The sequence below is a fragment of the Eremothecium sinecaudum genome, chromosome VI (genome assembly GCF_001548555.1).
Source record: "Eremothecium sinecaudum strain ATCC 58844 chromosome VI, complete sequence".
NCBI classification, from domain to species: Eukaryota; Fungi; Ascomycota; class Saccharomycetes; order Saccharomycetales; family Saccharomycetaceae; genus Eremothecium; species Eremothecium sinecaudum.
The window spans coordinates 816310-831424 of record NC_030897.1 but is presented as its reverse complement, the minus strand read 5'-3'; the positions used below and the strand labels follow the sequence as shown (position 1 = coordinate 831424).

General features: G+C 40.8%; 8 protein-coding genes across 8 annotated transcripts; 5 read left to right on the top strand and 3 right to left on the bottom strand.

The window, feature by feature from the left end:
• Window positions 1-62: 62 nt before the first annotated feature.
• On the top strand, window positions 63-1589 carry ADE4 (amidophosphoribosyltransferase; the record flags this gene model as incomplete). Its single annotated transcript, XM_018133472.1, has 1 exon — window positions 63-1589. One exon carries the CDS (start codon window positions 63-65, stop codon window positions 1587-1589), a length of 1527 nt encoding a protein of 508 aa, XP_017988961.1.
• A 302-nt stretch (window positions 1590-1891) lies between these two features.
• DYN3 (dynein light intermediate chain) lies at window positions 1892-2947 on the top strand (the record flags this gene model as incomplete). Its single annotated transcript, XM_018133471.1, has 1 exon — window positions 1892-2947. One exon carries the CDS (start codon window positions 1892-1894, stop codon window positions 2945-2947), a length of 1056 nt encoding a protein of 351 aa, XP_017988960.1.
• A 537-nt stretch (window positions 2948-3484) lies between these two features.
• On the top strand, window positions 3485-5554 carry RNH70 (Rnh70p; the record flags this gene model as incomplete). Its single annotated transcript, XM_018133470.1, has 1 exon — window positions 3485-5554. One exon carries the CDS (start codon window positions 3485-3487, stop codon window positions 5552-5554), a length of 2070 nt encoding a protein of 689 aa, XP_017988959.1.
• A 157-nt stretch (window positions 5555-5711) lies between these two features.
• On the bottom strand, window positions 5712-6233 carry RTT102 (Rtt102p; the record flags this gene model as incomplete). Its single annotated transcript, XM_018133469.1, has 1 exon — window positions 5712-6233. The coding sequence occupies one exon, from the start codon at window positions 6231-6233 to the stop codon at window positions 5712-5714; it is 522 nt and encodes a 173-aa protein (XP_017988958.1).
• Window positions 6234-6422: 189 nt separating this feature from the next.
• TAF1 (histone acetyltransferase) lies at window positions 6423-9452 on the top strand (the record flags this gene model as incomplete). The annotated part of the gene is made up of 1 exon (XM_018133468.1): window positions 6423-9452. The coding sequence occupies one exon, from the start codon at window positions 6423-6425 to the stop codon at window positions 9450-9452; it is 3030 nt and encodes a 1009-aa protein (XP_017988957.1).
• Window positions 9453-9579: 127 nt separating this feature from the next.
• LIP1 (sphingosine N-acyltransferase subunit LIP1) lies at window positions 9580-10005 on the bottom strand (the record flags this gene model as incomplete). Its single annotated transcript, XM_018133467.1, has 1 exon — window positions 9580-10005. One exon carries the CDS (start codon window positions 10003-10005, stop codon window positions 9580-9582), a length of 426 nt encoding a protein of 141 aa, XP_017988956.1.
• Window positions 10006-10602: 597 nt separating this feature from the next.
• Window positions 10603-12171, bottom strand: PRC1 (carboxypeptidase C PRC1; the record flags this gene model as incomplete). Its single annotated transcript, XM_018133466.1, has 1 exon — window positions 10603-12171. One exon carries the CDS (start codon window positions 12169-12171, stop codon window positions 10603-10605), a length of 1569 nt encoding a protein of 522 aa, XP_017988955.1.
• A 1214-nt stretch (window positions 12172-13385) lies between these two features.
• On the top strand, window positions 13386-15062 carry LCB1 (serine C-palmitoyltransferase LCB1; the record flags this gene model as incomplete). Its single annotated transcript, XM_018133465.1, has 1 exon — window positions 13386-15062. One exon carries the CDS (start codon window positions 13386-13388, stop codon window positions 15060-15062), a length of 1677 nt encoding a protein of 558 aa, XP_017988954.1.
• Between the last annotated feature and the right edge of the window lie 53 nt (window positions 15063-15115).

Genomic DNA, 15115 nt, shown 5'->3' with positions numbered 1-15115 from the left:
TGAGGTTTTATTTTGCTCAAGATAAGAGACATATTTGGTTAAAACACAATTTGTAGATCAAAATGTGTGGAGTCCTAGGTATTGCTTTGGCTAATCAGTCGAAAGTAGTTTCACTTGAGTTGTATGAGGGCTGTCACTTCTTACAGCATAGGGGACAAGACGCAGCAGGTATTGCTACATCTGGACCTGGTGGCCGTCTGTACCAATGTAAAGGTAATGGAATGGTTCGCGATGTCTTCACTCCAGCTAGAATGAAGGGTCTGATTGGTTCTATGGGTATTGCTCACTTGCGTTATCCAACTGCAGGGTCGAATGTGAATTCAGAGGCGCAGCCTTTTTATGTTAATAGTCCATATGGTATTTGTATGAGCCACAATGGTAATTTGGTGAATACTGCAGCTCTAAGGCGTCATCTTGACGAGGATGTTCATCGTCATATCAACACTGATAGTGACTCCGAAGTACTATTGAACATTTTTGCATCAGAGCTCGAAAAATACAACAAGTATCGTGTTAATGACCAAGACATTTTCCATGCTTTAGAGGGCGTTTACGATAAATGTCGTGGTGGGTATGCATGTGTTGGTATGTTAGCTGGGTATGGCTTGTTCGGTTTCAGAGACCCAAATGGTATTAGGCCGCTATTGTTTGGTGAAAGGGTTAACAGTAATGGCACCAAGGACTACATGTTGGCATCTGAAAGTGTTGTGCTGAAGGCACATAACTTTACTAATTACCGCGACCTTTTGCCTGGTGAAGCAGTCGTTATTCCAAAAAATTGTTGTGAGCCTAGTTTTAGACAAGTCGTCCCAAGCAATTCTTATAGACCAGATTTATTTGAGTACGTGTACTTTGCTCGTGCTGACAGTGTCTTGGACGGTATTTCAGTCTACCACACCAGACTTCAAATGGGTATTAAACTGGCAGAAACTATCAAAAAGCAAATTGATTTGAAAGAAATTGATGTGGTTGTATCCGTTCCAGACACTGCAAGGACTTGTGCTATCCAATGTGCCACTCATCTCCAAAAGCCTTACCGTGAAGGTTTTATCAAGAATAGGTACGTTGGAAGAACCTTTATCATGCCTAACCAAAAAGAGCGTGTATCTTCTGTCCGCCGTAAATTGAACGCCATGGATTCTGAATTTAAAGGAAAACACGTCCTTATTGTCGATGACTCCATTGTCAGAGGTACCACATCAAAGGAAATTGTCAACATGGCCAAGGAAGCTGGAGCCACTAAAGTCTACTTCGCATCTGCTGCTCCAGCAATCCGTTATAATCACATCTATGGTATTGACTTAGCTGATACTAAGCAGCTTGTCGCTTACAATCGTAATATCGAACAGATAACCGAAGAATTGGGCTGTGATATGTTATTCTACCAGACATTAGAAGATTTAATTAGTTGCTGTAAAACGGACAAGATAACAGAGTTCGAGGACGGTGTTTTTACCGGTAACTATGTCACTGGTGTTGAGACGAATTACCTTGAAGAAGTTGAAAGAGCTAGAGCTCTCGAAGCCAGCGACTCAAGTGACATTAAAGCAGACTTTGATATAAGTCTGTACAATTCTGGAGACTACTAACTCCCTAAGGACAGTTTTTAAAATCTATTTTTTTATATTAAAACTTTATAGCAAGAACGCATCAATAAGTGAAGGTCAAAAAACTTGATAGATAGTCTGGTATAAGTTTTAATAATAGCCTCGCCACTTTACGTAGTTTTATACTCCCTCTGTTATTTAAACATGATCTTGTGTTTAGATATATATCTGTTCATTAAGCTTTTATTCTAAAAATTCGTTAAGACTTAAACTTTTTATTTAAATAGCTAAGGTAACAACCATCCAGTTTAGAATCGCACTAAATAGTGTGCCAATACTATAATATGCAAACCTGGAGGGAACTATTAGAGACTAATAATGACCAATTAGATTATACAAGGGCTGTTACTTATGTTATATGTTGTCAAAACAAAGATACTTTAAACCAATTCCTCTCTCAATGCTGGAAGATCGAAGAAAATGAGATGGTTACAAACCTAGAGCCGCTAGGTTTCTTTACCAAAGATATTGGCTCTGAAGATGAGCGGTTAACTGTGAATGTTTACTATGTGCGAAGTCCCTTAAGTGTGCAGCTTTTAAAGTATCTAAAGGTGTTCGGAGAAGATATAGATCTCGCGGAAGCTAGGTGGGTTTGGTTAATGGACTGGATCCGCGATGATAAAAGGCACTGGCTAAGGAACATGGCCACTTCAGTTGCCGCTCTTGCAGAGGTAGGCCTTGAAGTCCCTCCAGGAGGTTCCGTGGCGGTTATGTTAAGCCCAAGCCACGTGCTCCAGCTCGAACGAAACACCATGCTCTGGAACTCGCGTAGGCTTGACATGGTACACCAGAGCATTCGTGCAGCTTGCTTGAAGAGCAAGTCCTCTCTGGTTACCTTCGATCCTGATGACGCTCCAGAACTTGACACTCGCGCCGTACGCAGCCTCATTCAGAACACACTATACAAGAAAGACCCGGAGATGGCCAGCCTCCACGACCTTTTTATCCCATATGGAACCGACTCCGTCGGTAAGATCTGTACTATTTCCCCTGAGTTTCCAGTAGATGCTGTTTTCGATGAAGAGTTTATCGCTGGCACCTTCGAGGCCACGATAACTGCTGGACGAGACCCTATCGCCACTTTAAATTCACCAGACCAGCATTCAGAGGCCTCATACTGGTCTTTTGATCTCCAGAAACGCTTGGCGCAACTGTACAAGCAACAAGATTGCAGTAGCAAGTCCCACGCCTCAACACATCACAGGTTTCACAAACTACAGACAGAAGACTACAATTATCAATTTAAACTACCAGAAAATATACCAGCAGTAAGAGATCGATCAATGCCAAGATCACCAGTAGCAGATAGCCCACACCATGATACCTTAGAATCTGTCTAAATATCCGTTCTTTTAAGCCGTACAGAATAACAAAATCTCTTTTGACACAAAAAATTTGAAACAATCATCAACGCTAACCAGGCGGACAGATTAGTTCTGAACAGTTGCGGGTTAGTATTTATACAAACTACTTTTGATCCCAAGGAATTTTTTGTTGAATCGGTACAATCCCATTATAAAAGGTATTACTATTATCAAGGACTAAGTTGTCACTGTTTTTTCGCTATTACTTTATTCCGTGTATTTTGCTAAATCTAACCGCTTCGTTTTCCTTAAGTGGGCCATATATTAGATTCGCTTGATTTTGATCTAATCTGGATAGATATCTTTCACTCATATCACTTCAATTCACTGCGATCAACTCAATCCAGCCCGAGCGATCCACCATCCTAGATAGGTATTGATACACTGAGCTACTAATATTCCACGTTTGTGACTTTATAATTATAGACTATAGTTCCCTGCAGTATTGATTCAGTTATTCTTTGCAAATAACTATAACAGAAACGAAGATACAATATTTTAGTCCACTATTAAATGCAGCCCTTTCCAGTGTATTCTGCGTCACCAGTTACATCTCCTACGAAGCCGGATCTTCAACATAACCCTAAGGTGGACCAGGAACAGCAGTATATGACATCTGCGCTGGATTTGGTGGTACCTGGGGGAGCGGAATTCCCAAAGAAATCTGTGCGATCTCAAGTAGCAAGGTTGAGTATTTCAGAAGCAGATATTGCTAAGAATGATCTCGTTGCTAAGCTTTCAGGAGGATCTCAGGTTGAATGGCAAGAGACAAATATGTGCTCTACGGCTACATCAACGATAGTTGCGAGTTCTAGTGCTAACGGAGGCACTGCGATCAGTTCTGGTTCTGCAGACCAGAACTTAACGGGATCGAAGAGAAGGAGAAGAAGGTCAAGTGCGTTGCATAATTCCTTGGGTAAATTGAAGCAAGGGAATTCCAGCTCTTCATCGTTAGCAGTTCCCAATAAGAAAAAGAAGGCATCCAAACCCGTTGCTTTCAAGTTGAACGAGAAGGCCAACCAGAAAAAACCTTTATCAATTAAAGATATTAGAGATTTGGTTCAGTACATATTTCATGATACAAACAATTCACCCAACTGGATTACCATAGAAAACAGGGCTGCTTTAAAGCAAGTAATTGTATTGTTTACCCCTGGCCTTCTCCCAGAGGATTTTAACCTACCGAAAGATTCGACATTTAACGAGAATTTCCAATTGTTACGCACGAATCACTTTAGATCCATAGACACAAACGAACAGATGTGCAAGCAAATATATAACATACCGTTATCTGCTCCAGGTTCTAAATGCTCCTTGTTTTCCGCGTATAACTCCTTTGTTAATGTCGGGCTAAGCAAGAAGGAAAGGTTTGCCAAACTTGAGCAATTGAACAAGAAGAAGATTACTGTTTACGATTTGCTTATGAACATTGATGATTTGTTGTATAACAACTACCCGATCCACTTAGACACACCTGGTTTAATAGACGATTACAGAAACGTCTTAGCGAAGAAATACCAAACCGATGTAGAATACAAAGGTTGGGTTGACACTGTTGAATTTGAACATGACGGTTGCCATACATTTGCACTCGATTGTGAAATGTGTCTATCTGAAAATGGTTACGTTTTGACTCGCGTCAGCGTCGTGGACTTCGAGTGTAATTTAATTTATGACCGTTTGGTAAAGCCTGACGTCCCCATTGTTGACTATTTAACCAGGTATAGTGGAATAACCGAAGAAAAATTAATAGGCGTAACGACTAAGTTAGCCGATGTTCAGCAAGATCTTTTGAAGATGATAAGTTCCAAGGATGTCCTTATAGGACATTCCTTGCAATCAGACTTGAATATCTTAAAAATGCGGCATCCAACGGTCATCGATACGTCCATAATTTATGAGCATAAGGCAGGTCCTCCATTCAAGCCAGCTTTAAAATATTTGGCTGAAGAATATCTAAAAAAACAAATTCAAAATAATGACGCCAATGGTCATGATTCTTTTGAAGATGCTATGGCTTGCATGGAACTAACAAAAATGAAAATAGTTAATGGTTTAACCTTTGGAGTTGGTATTAATACAGAAAGTTTATTCCAGCGATTAACAAGGCAAGGAGTTAAATCTATTACATTAAATGATTCTACATCTCGTCAAGGGCAGCTGATCAAGCCTCCTGCCGGCCTAGAAACCTCCTTAAGGTGTGAAGATGATGAAGATGTCATACAAGGTATCCTTGAAAATATAAATGGCGGGAACCTATTTGTGGGCAGGATGAGAGAATTAGAGTATGCCAGAGAGTTCGTCAAATCAAAAACAGAGGATCAAGGGATCAAATCTGTAGAAGAAGCCACAAAGAACTTAGGTGATAGATTACAACGATTGTATGCAGCATGCCCGGCGTCTACAATGATTATCGTCTGTTCTGGTAACGGGGACCCACGAGATTGGGTAAAGTTGATGGAAGAATTTAATGAACTGAACAAAGAGGAAAAGGCAACTGCCAGAAAGGAAAGGGAAGCAGAGATACAGAATGCCGTTTCCAAAGCCAGAGACGCCGTTACTTTGCTAATGTTGAAGCAGTAATTCCATTCATTTCTTTTATAATTCCCATCAGCAATTATGTATAGATATATATATATTTATAGGGTTTTGTTGTTTTCGAACTACAATGATATCCTGTTTTATATCTATTTTCATTATGTTGTGTATCTACATACTATTCTACATATATGTAATGAAGTCAATCCATACTAACGTCTCCATCACCATCTTGAGCATTGGCATCTTTTGATCCTTCTGTATTAGCGGGTGTACTTTCTTCAGATGCTTTCGTGTCTTTCGTGTCTTTAGTGTCTTCAGTACTAGCAGGTTTCTCCGTTTCCTTTTTAGAGACTGTATCTGAACTAGAAAATCCTGGTATCGATTCTACACCTCCAACTGCACCTCTAATATCATCCATTGTCAATCCAGATGCGGGTTTGTTCGTAGAACTAATTTGGCTTGGGACTTTTCCCCCATCTGAAGCCCTAAACCGGTCATATAAATTCAAATCTAGATAATCCTGATCATCATCCAAACCGTTACTACTATCAGAAGCTTCGTTATTCACTTTTGGAACTCTTTGCCATCTCTTGAACTGGAAGTCGTAGTTTTCTTGATCGTTTTCGTCTTCATTCTTGGGAGGCGAACACCAATCGTAACGCCAAAGCTTTACTGAGCCGGAATGACCTGAGAGTCTGCTAGCTTGATCTATGACTGACATTATAAGTTAATATCAACTCTAATGAGCAATTATTTTTAAATTTGTATGTTTACTGCATGTTCTTCTTCTCACTAGTTAATCTTTCATAAACTTTAACTCTCAAAATAATGTTGGTAACTATCGCTTTACGGAAGCACGGTATATTAGGCAGCGTTAAAAGAATAAAAGAGGCCTAGAGACTGGATTGGAATGTCTGATGAACAAAACGCTAACAAGGTGTCAGATCGTAACCCTCAAAAGGATTTGTCTAATGAGGATGACGCCTATAATGCAATTTTTAACGGTGAATTTGGTGCGTTAGAAATCGGTACTTATGTTAGTTCTCAAGGCCATGATGGTGAAACAGAACATCTACCTGATGCGATTGATTTTGAAGATGAGGATGAGTTGGCAGATGAGGAACTTCCAGAGGAACAGGAAGCCATTGGTCGAGATGCTGGACCGGATGGTGGAAATGACGATTATTTGACGATAATGGATGATGCGGGAGGCATTGATTACCAGGGTAATAATGCATTATTTATGGGAGTTCATGATGATAATAGCAATGGGTTCGTGAATGAGCATGGTGAATATAATGAGTTCTCTGATGAGCAGCAACGGGAACTTGAACATCAAAAACAGCAAGAGCAGGAACGAATAGCTCAAGAAGAGCAAATGCTAGTAAGATCGTACTTTCCTCACCTCCGTGGCGGAAAAGTTCTGAAATTGACTAAGATAGTTCCCAAACCTATTGCGGAATACCAGTGGCAGCGTAATTTGTATTTATCTAACAGAGTTCTGAAGCCACTTATACCTCTAAAGATAAGGTTTGAAGTGCAGCAGGACACAAGGAGGATGTTTAAGGCAAAGGGTAAGACCTGGCAAACTTCTTCTACCTACTTGAAGAAGAAGAAGAAGAAAGGTATTGTTCATATTAGTATTGATGAGATTTATCCTTTACACGAGGAAAAAACGGACAAGACTGATTCTGGCGATGTTATTCCTGAAGATCTACTAGTTGTTGCAGACGAATGGGACTACAAGAACATGATAGGTGAGGTGGAACCAGAGTCACGCCCTAGTCGTGAGTTATCTGTCTCTACGCCGTTGTTTGATAATAAGGTTTTTGATGATCCTCGCGATTGGGATTGGGACGAATCTGACCTTTTGGAGGGTAAGTTGACCAACCTGAGGTATCCATTGGACATGAATGACGAAAGATTACTATTCTCTAAAAGAGTCGATTCGAATTCCAGGGCCCAACCGTTAGTGTTTAACGAGAAGCAGTTAATTTCCAAATTTAATATATCTAACGATGACAAGTATAAGATTCTGAAAGAGAATTATCAGACGAAGATCAGGTCTACAATTTCTAACTTAAGCATAGAACATTCGCAGCCCGCTACAAGGCTCCAATCACCATTTTACAAGGTGCTTTTACCTAGGGATCAATTACGGCACTTTCATAGAAGCCATTTTGGCCACAGCATACGGCCAGGAACAAACATTGTATTTAGCAAGATTAAAGTCAGAAAACGTAAGCGGGATAAAGGTAAGGATGTCAAGGAAATATATGCTCATAGTTCAGACTTGACTGTAGGTGATAGCGTTCCTGTATTTTTAATGGAATATTGTGAACAGCAACCTGTTGCGTTGTCTAAGTTTGGTATGTCAAGTAAGCTCATTAACTATTACAGAAAGCGTAGTGAGCTAGATACTTCAAGACCGAAACTATCTGTGGGGGAAACGCACGTATTAGGTGTACAGGATAAGTCGCCATTTTGGAATTTTGGGTTTGTAGAACCAGGAACTATCATCCCAACTTTATACAATAATATGATCAGGGCTCCTGTATTCAAGCATGAGGTATCTAGAACTGATTTTTTGATTGTGAAAAGTACAGGTAACTCTTGCGGTACCCGTTTTTATTTGAGGCATATCAATCACCTATTTACCGTGGGTCAAACTTATCCTGTCGTGGAAATACCCGGTCCTAACTCCAGAAAGGTCACTTCCATGGGCAAAAACCGGTTAAGAATGGTTGTTTATAGAATTCTAAACAAATCACCTGAGCATCGTTTACTTGTGAAGCAAGTTGCAAGACATTTTCCTGACCAAAATGACATGCAAAATAGACAACGTCTAAAGGAATTCATGAAATATCAGCGAGACGGAGACGATCAAGGCTTTTGGAAGTTAAAAGAAGGTGAAGTGTTACTAGATAATGAAAATGTTAAGAAAATGATATCACCTGAAGATGTATCTTTAATTGAGTCAATGTATGCTGGCCAGCAGTTCCAGGATGATACAGATATGTACAATTTTAATGCAAAATTGCGAAACTTGGAAGAGAATTTAATCCCATGGGTTGCTACCAAGAACTTCTTGAATGCTACTCAGATGCGTGCGATGATCCAAATACATGGAGCAGGTGATCCAACAGGGTGCGGGGAAGGGTTCTCTTTCTTGAAGACATCAATGAAAGGTGGTTTTACAAAGTCTGGTGAAGGTGAACAACAGCCGCAAGTCACTGGTGGGCATAGTTACAACGTTGCTCAACAGCAGAAAGCTTATGAAGAAGAGATCAGTAAAACCTGGTACAAGCAGGCGAAGTCTCTGGGGATCCAGAATCCTTTCGAGGAACTTGATGATCCAGATGTTGTGAATAAAACTAATAAGAGAGTACTTGCAAGGAGAGATGATGACAAGGTTCTGAAGATTGTACGTAAAACGAGGGACAAGAACGGAATTATACAAAGGCAAACTGCTGTCGTGCGTGATCCACGTGTGATCCACGCATACTTACGAATCTACGAAAAGAGAAGAGAAGAAGCCGAGCGTAACCTTGGTCTTGAGGAGTTAATGAATGACAACATTGACTTGGTAACTGGAGAGAATGACGAAGAAAGACAACTGAAACAGAAGAAACTCCTAGAAGAACAATTGGCCAAGCTAGAGAAATCCAAGGAACGTCGCCAAGCGCGTAAAGCCGCAAAGGAGAAAAGTAAAGACGGAAAAGTAGGAAAAGTCAAAAATACACCTAGACGCTGTGCCACTTGTGGCGCCATTGGTCACATTAGAACCAACAAGTCCTGTCCAATGTATAACGGTGGTGTCGCAGCCAACGCCAACGCCAACGCAAGCAGTGCACTTAGCGGCTCCGCGACACCATCTAACATTGCTAATAGTTCTAATTCAGTGTCAGCAACTCTTCAACCTCCCTCATTTGAGCCTTAATGAAACCTCTCACATATTAAATTCATTTCAATACAACTTACATATTTACAACTTGACATACTATAATGTAAACATGGAACAGTACATATTCGGCTGCAAATGTGGATATAGAATAAATGCACGCTATCTATAAGTGAAATACTGTCGCACCGTCTTGAGCACATTGCTCTAACAGCAATTCCTCATCATCATCATACGCTGCATATGCAACGTAACCTGCTGGTCCCTTCTTTCCTTTATCTGGATAGTGAATGGATCCCACAGCACGGTTCTCAACTAAACAAAACGAAGCAGGCTGTAAGTTGGGGTCATAATCACGAGTAATTTTCCTCAATATAGTTTTAATCTCTCCCCTTTTATCACAAGAGGAACTTCCCACGGCATATATCATGTTCATAGATGTAGCTTCTGCAACAGGTTCACTAATAGTAGTGCAATGAAAGTATTCATAGTTTAATCGAGTACTATATTTAAACAACTCAATAGCACCAAGGACTGATAAAAGGATGCCCATATAATAGAGCAAATTGATATAATTATTAACCTGTATCATGACCTAGCTTCAATAGCTTTTAAACGCAGATAGGTAAACAGAGGTAAAATGGAATTAGTAATAGATTATGTTCAGTCAGCGTTGGTTGTTAAGGGAACAAACGCAGAAAGACAAAAAAGATAAATTAGAAGTACCTTATAGTACCTTATACTATCTCTAACCCTAGATTTTAATAAATTTTCGAAATCAAGCTATGTTTGGGTGAAAAAAAGGATCTGAGAGATCGTTAACATTATTTAAAGAAAACGCTACTGAAAACGTTTGCAAAATATCCAAATAACTACAGATAATGAAAGAGTAACACACTTCCTATAGGAATATAAGAGCTTAGCATAATAATATATTGAATTATATGGAATTGAGAGTCTTTTGGCTCACTCGGACAAGTTCTTTTAACTAAGAGCGGTCTGAATTATCACCAAAAATTATGACCCGGCTATCTAAATAAGCAAGTTACAAATCGCTAAAATTAACATCGAGTAGCAAATCATAGATAATTAATGTTATCAGGGAGCCGAAAGGGCGATATCATAAAGGAAAATGAAGGAAGGACATTGGAACCTCTCATCATGAAGAAAGAATGCAAACAAATATAACTCAAGACTTCAAAGCATAATCACCGCTCAACCAAGCATTTAACATGGATAAAGAGTGCCTAGGTTGGTCGTATGGAACCATATGGCCTCCATCGTAAATTCTCAAGAAAGTGAAGTGCTTGTAGTTCTTGACCTCTCCGGCCTTCTCACCATCAGGAGACCAGTCCTGTAATGGCTGAGAGGCATATTCTGCAGTGTACCTCCATGGCAACGCGTCCGACCACGCGTGATTACCCAACCAGTTGCAGATAAAGTCCTTGTCACCAGCGTACAAAAGGACTGGCAAGCCCTCGTCCAACAATGCAGTGACGTATTCATGGTATGGCTTCATCCAATCACCGGCTAACAAAAAGTTCCTGTTGATATCTGTGTTACAACCCTCAAAGTAATCAACTTCGGCACCAACAGCTTCCATTACCTCAGGCATGTTCAAGTAATCACTCATGTATTGTAAGTCATCATAACAAAGTTGGCCATGACATTCCTTTCTAACATCGTAAACGTTTGTACCCGTTCTTTGGAATGGAACTAACTGAGCACCGTTACAGTAGATAGAGGCGGGAACACATGTCCAGACACTCCTTGTAGTATAACAAGACTGAATCAAAGTTAAACAACGTGGTAAAGTATCATTCATGGACTTACATTGGTCCTCGCTCAAAACTGAAGGTGCGCCACCTCTTCCACACGCCATTGGCTCGTAATAGCTATATTGTGTTAAAGGATCAGTTAGGCCATTTCCAATCATAACGGAGCTTAAGTTAAAAGAACGTTCACTTTCTGGGTGAGATAGAATTTCGGACGCAAATACAGGAATGTAATGACCAGCATAAGATTCACCTGCAATGTGGAACTTTTGACCGCTTTGGTACTCTGGGAACTTTTCAAAGAACAACTGCAAGAAGGCATATACATCCTTACCGGCAGCACGGGTGCTAGAAACACCAGAAGTGGAGTAGGAGTAACCAACGTTAACAGGCTGGTCCAAAAAGATCACGGAAGCGTTGTTGTTCCATGAGTATGGGTTTTTGACTAGCTTGAGGTTAGAATCGACAGAGGATGGACCCAATTCGAAGAACAAGCCTGTCAACGATGAGCAACCAGGTCCACCATTCAACCATAGAATAACTGGGTCTGTCTTTGGATCGTTTCTAGACTCAAAAAACCAGAAGAAAAAGTGCTTGTCTTGTTCCTCAACATCCAAGTATCCCGAATATTGTTTTACTTTTGAATCAACCCCCAAAACAGCTGGATTCGTAATTTTTTTACCTCTCAATAGATAGTTACCTAATTTTTCTGAAGATTCGCGGAAGTCCCACTTGTCATGCTTTCTGACCTTAGCTTTAGGCTCTGAAAAGAACTGCAACTTAGGCTGGCCATCTGGAAGCCAGCTAGGAAGATCCTTCCATAATTGTCTCATATTCTCCGGTATCAACGAGGCCGCCTGCGCCGGTAGCCCGAATTTTTCCACAGAATCGACAAGCGAAGCAAAATCATTTAGAACACCCTGAACATGGGCGGCAGTCGCGGCACCAGCGGTTAATAACGAAAAAAGTAGTTTGGTTTTCATAACTCCTCCTAATACCTTGCGACTGGTTATTTTTATTGTTTTTAGGTTGTTGCAGTTTTATAAGTAACTAGTTTCCAAATTCCTTATGTTCTTTTTAAAGTGAGTAACAGTTAGCAACAATCAATACTATCAACAGAGTCAAAGTTGACAAACTCTCTTTTCTTATCAGTAATCACCTCAACTTCTAAAGCTCTCTTTATCTTTTATACAAAATGAAGAGTCTTAGTTATATTAAAGCCTATAGTTTTCTTTTATTATATTAAAGCCAATGGGTCTTCTTTATTATAATAATCCTGAGCGAAGTCCTTTGTTTTGGATTTTGAATGGGGGATTTTTCCTAATAAAATCCTTTTAAACTTTAAATAAATTTGCCACCCCCTTTCGATTGTAGTTGTTTTAAAAAAGCGCCTTTTTTTTTCCTGCCAAGTTTAGGTTATAATGGCGATAGGTAATAATAAAACCAAATCAATCTTTTTTCCTATCTAAGGCTATCAGGAAATTTAACTAATTTAAGGGATAACAGCGGACCTCAACCACAATATTGAATGTTGCGTAACTATGTTTTATTAATACTTTATAAGTAAAGTTCGGACTAAATATATACGAAGTCTGTATTACATTTTATATTTAGTTGCCATATAAAATAGTTTTAGGAGTGGGGGTGCTATTACTGCTTATCAGGGATATGAAAGTATTTTCGATTTTTAATTTCATACCCTGATAAACATTACGAATTGTAGTTTTTGTAGCGCTTTTTGTAAATATCAACTTTAACGACCGTAATAATTGCACCTCAGAGTTTCAGATGTAGGTCGAGGCATAGTTTCAAGACATCTTCTTGTTGGAAAGATACGGGATAGCGGAGATGCAGTGACAGGTCTTTGTGTAGTTTATTACAGTTTAAGTACATAGCAACATACTAAGATGCTCGGTAGGCCAATACTGCCGGGTTGCTGCGACATATGCAAGTTGTACGTGACAGTAGCGGGATCTTAACGGTGTAGCAGCACTTGCGACAGCTTGGGTTGCGAACTGGAACCGGTTGCATTGTTCACGTGCAAGATCACGTGAGAGTGGATATCGCGATTGACGGCACGTGACGGAGCCAAAATTTTTCTATTGTACAGTGTAAATAGAATATCCTCCGTTAGAAAAGTTGGCTAGTATTATAAGGCCACAGCAGCGAAAACGTCCGGAACTGTCCAGTACAACAGATGAAGAACTTGCAACACGTACCTGATGTGCTTCCGTCTAGTATTCCACTGCCAGAGAGCGTGGTTACAGCTACATCGTATATTTGGTACTTTCTGCATCAGGGTTGTGTCAGAATTCCCGGAATGCGGTACGTGATGGATTACATTGCAAAGTCACATCAAGCCGACCCCTACCGCACAATGGTCGAGATTGGCCTAATAATTTACGGTTTAGTGTACTATTTAAGCAAGCCCTGGAAGCAAGGGCAAGAAGTACAGGCGCGTTTGAATGCACGTGATGTCGACCAACTGATTGAGGAGTGGGAGCCGGAGCCAATTGTGATATCAGAGCAGCGCGATGCCTGGCGGCTTCAAGCTCTACCTGTAGTTAGTGTCATAGACGAGCATAACTGCTGTACAGTGACAAGGAATGGCGGACAGGAGCGTTACGATAATGTATTAAATATGGCTTCTACAGATTACTTGCAGCTGTCTCGCGATCCTACTGTTGTTGAAATAGTGAAAAACACCATCAGCAATTATGGTGTTGGTTCATGTGGTCCAGCTGGGTTCTACGGTAACCAGGATGTACATTACAATCTGGAATACGAACTCGCACGCTTCTTTGGAACGGAAAATGCTGTCCTATATGGTCAGGATTTCTGTGTTGCTGCTTCTGTGGTCCCAGCTTTTACAAAGCGTGGTGATGTTATAGTTGCGGATGATCGTATCTCACTTGCTATGCAGAACGCTCTGCAGCTCAGTAGGTCTACGGTTTACTATTTTAAACACAATGACATGGCTGCTCTTGAAGAGCTGCTTGCAGAGCTAGACCAACGCGAGCGTGCTGAGCAACTCCCTTCAATACCACGGAAGTTTATTATCACAGAAGGTCTCTTCCATAACACCGGAGATATCGCCCCATTACCAGAATTGGTAGCACTCAAGCACTCCTACCGCTACCGTCTGATTGTGGACGAAAGCCACTCTCTCGGTGTCCTCGGTCGTACTGGTCGCGGACTTACGGAGCACTTCCACATGGACAGAAATACTGCTGTCGACATCACAATCGGTTCCATGGCAACCGCTCTTGGCTCTTCTGGTGGCTTCGCTCTCGGAGATAACGTCATGTCTCACCACCAGCGCATTGGTTCCAACGCATATTGTTTTTCTGCATCATTGCCCCCCTATTGTTGCGCTGCAGCGCACAGGGTTCTAAGCATTATGGAAGCAGACTCATCCGCTGTGACAGCTCTCCATAAGGTTACGTCTGTGGTTTATAATGCTATCACAAAAGACGAAAAGCTATCTCAATACATGATAGTTACTTCCAGCCCCCACTCTAGCGTTATTCATTTACAACTAACGCCAGAGATCCGCAGATCACTTTTCAACTCCTCAGTCGACGAGTTGTTTGAGGAACTCTCTCGCCTGCATTCTCGACATGCTTCCAATAAGTACGTGGCCGCTTGGGAAGAAGAAGAACGCTTGTTACAGCGCATAGTTGACATAGCGCTAAAGAAACATATTCTATTTTCACGGAATACCCTCGTCCACGAGCATGAAACCTTACCGGTAGCGCCAGGCTTAAAAATATCGTGTCACGCTTTATTAAAAACTGAACAAGCTGAAAATGCTTGTGAAGTTCTAAGCAACGCTGTCGTCGAGGCCATCACCGCATACGGGAACTCTTCCTAAACGCTGTTCCTCAGTCCGGGACTAGTTTCCCTTGTATTGCGCCTCGCCCCCTA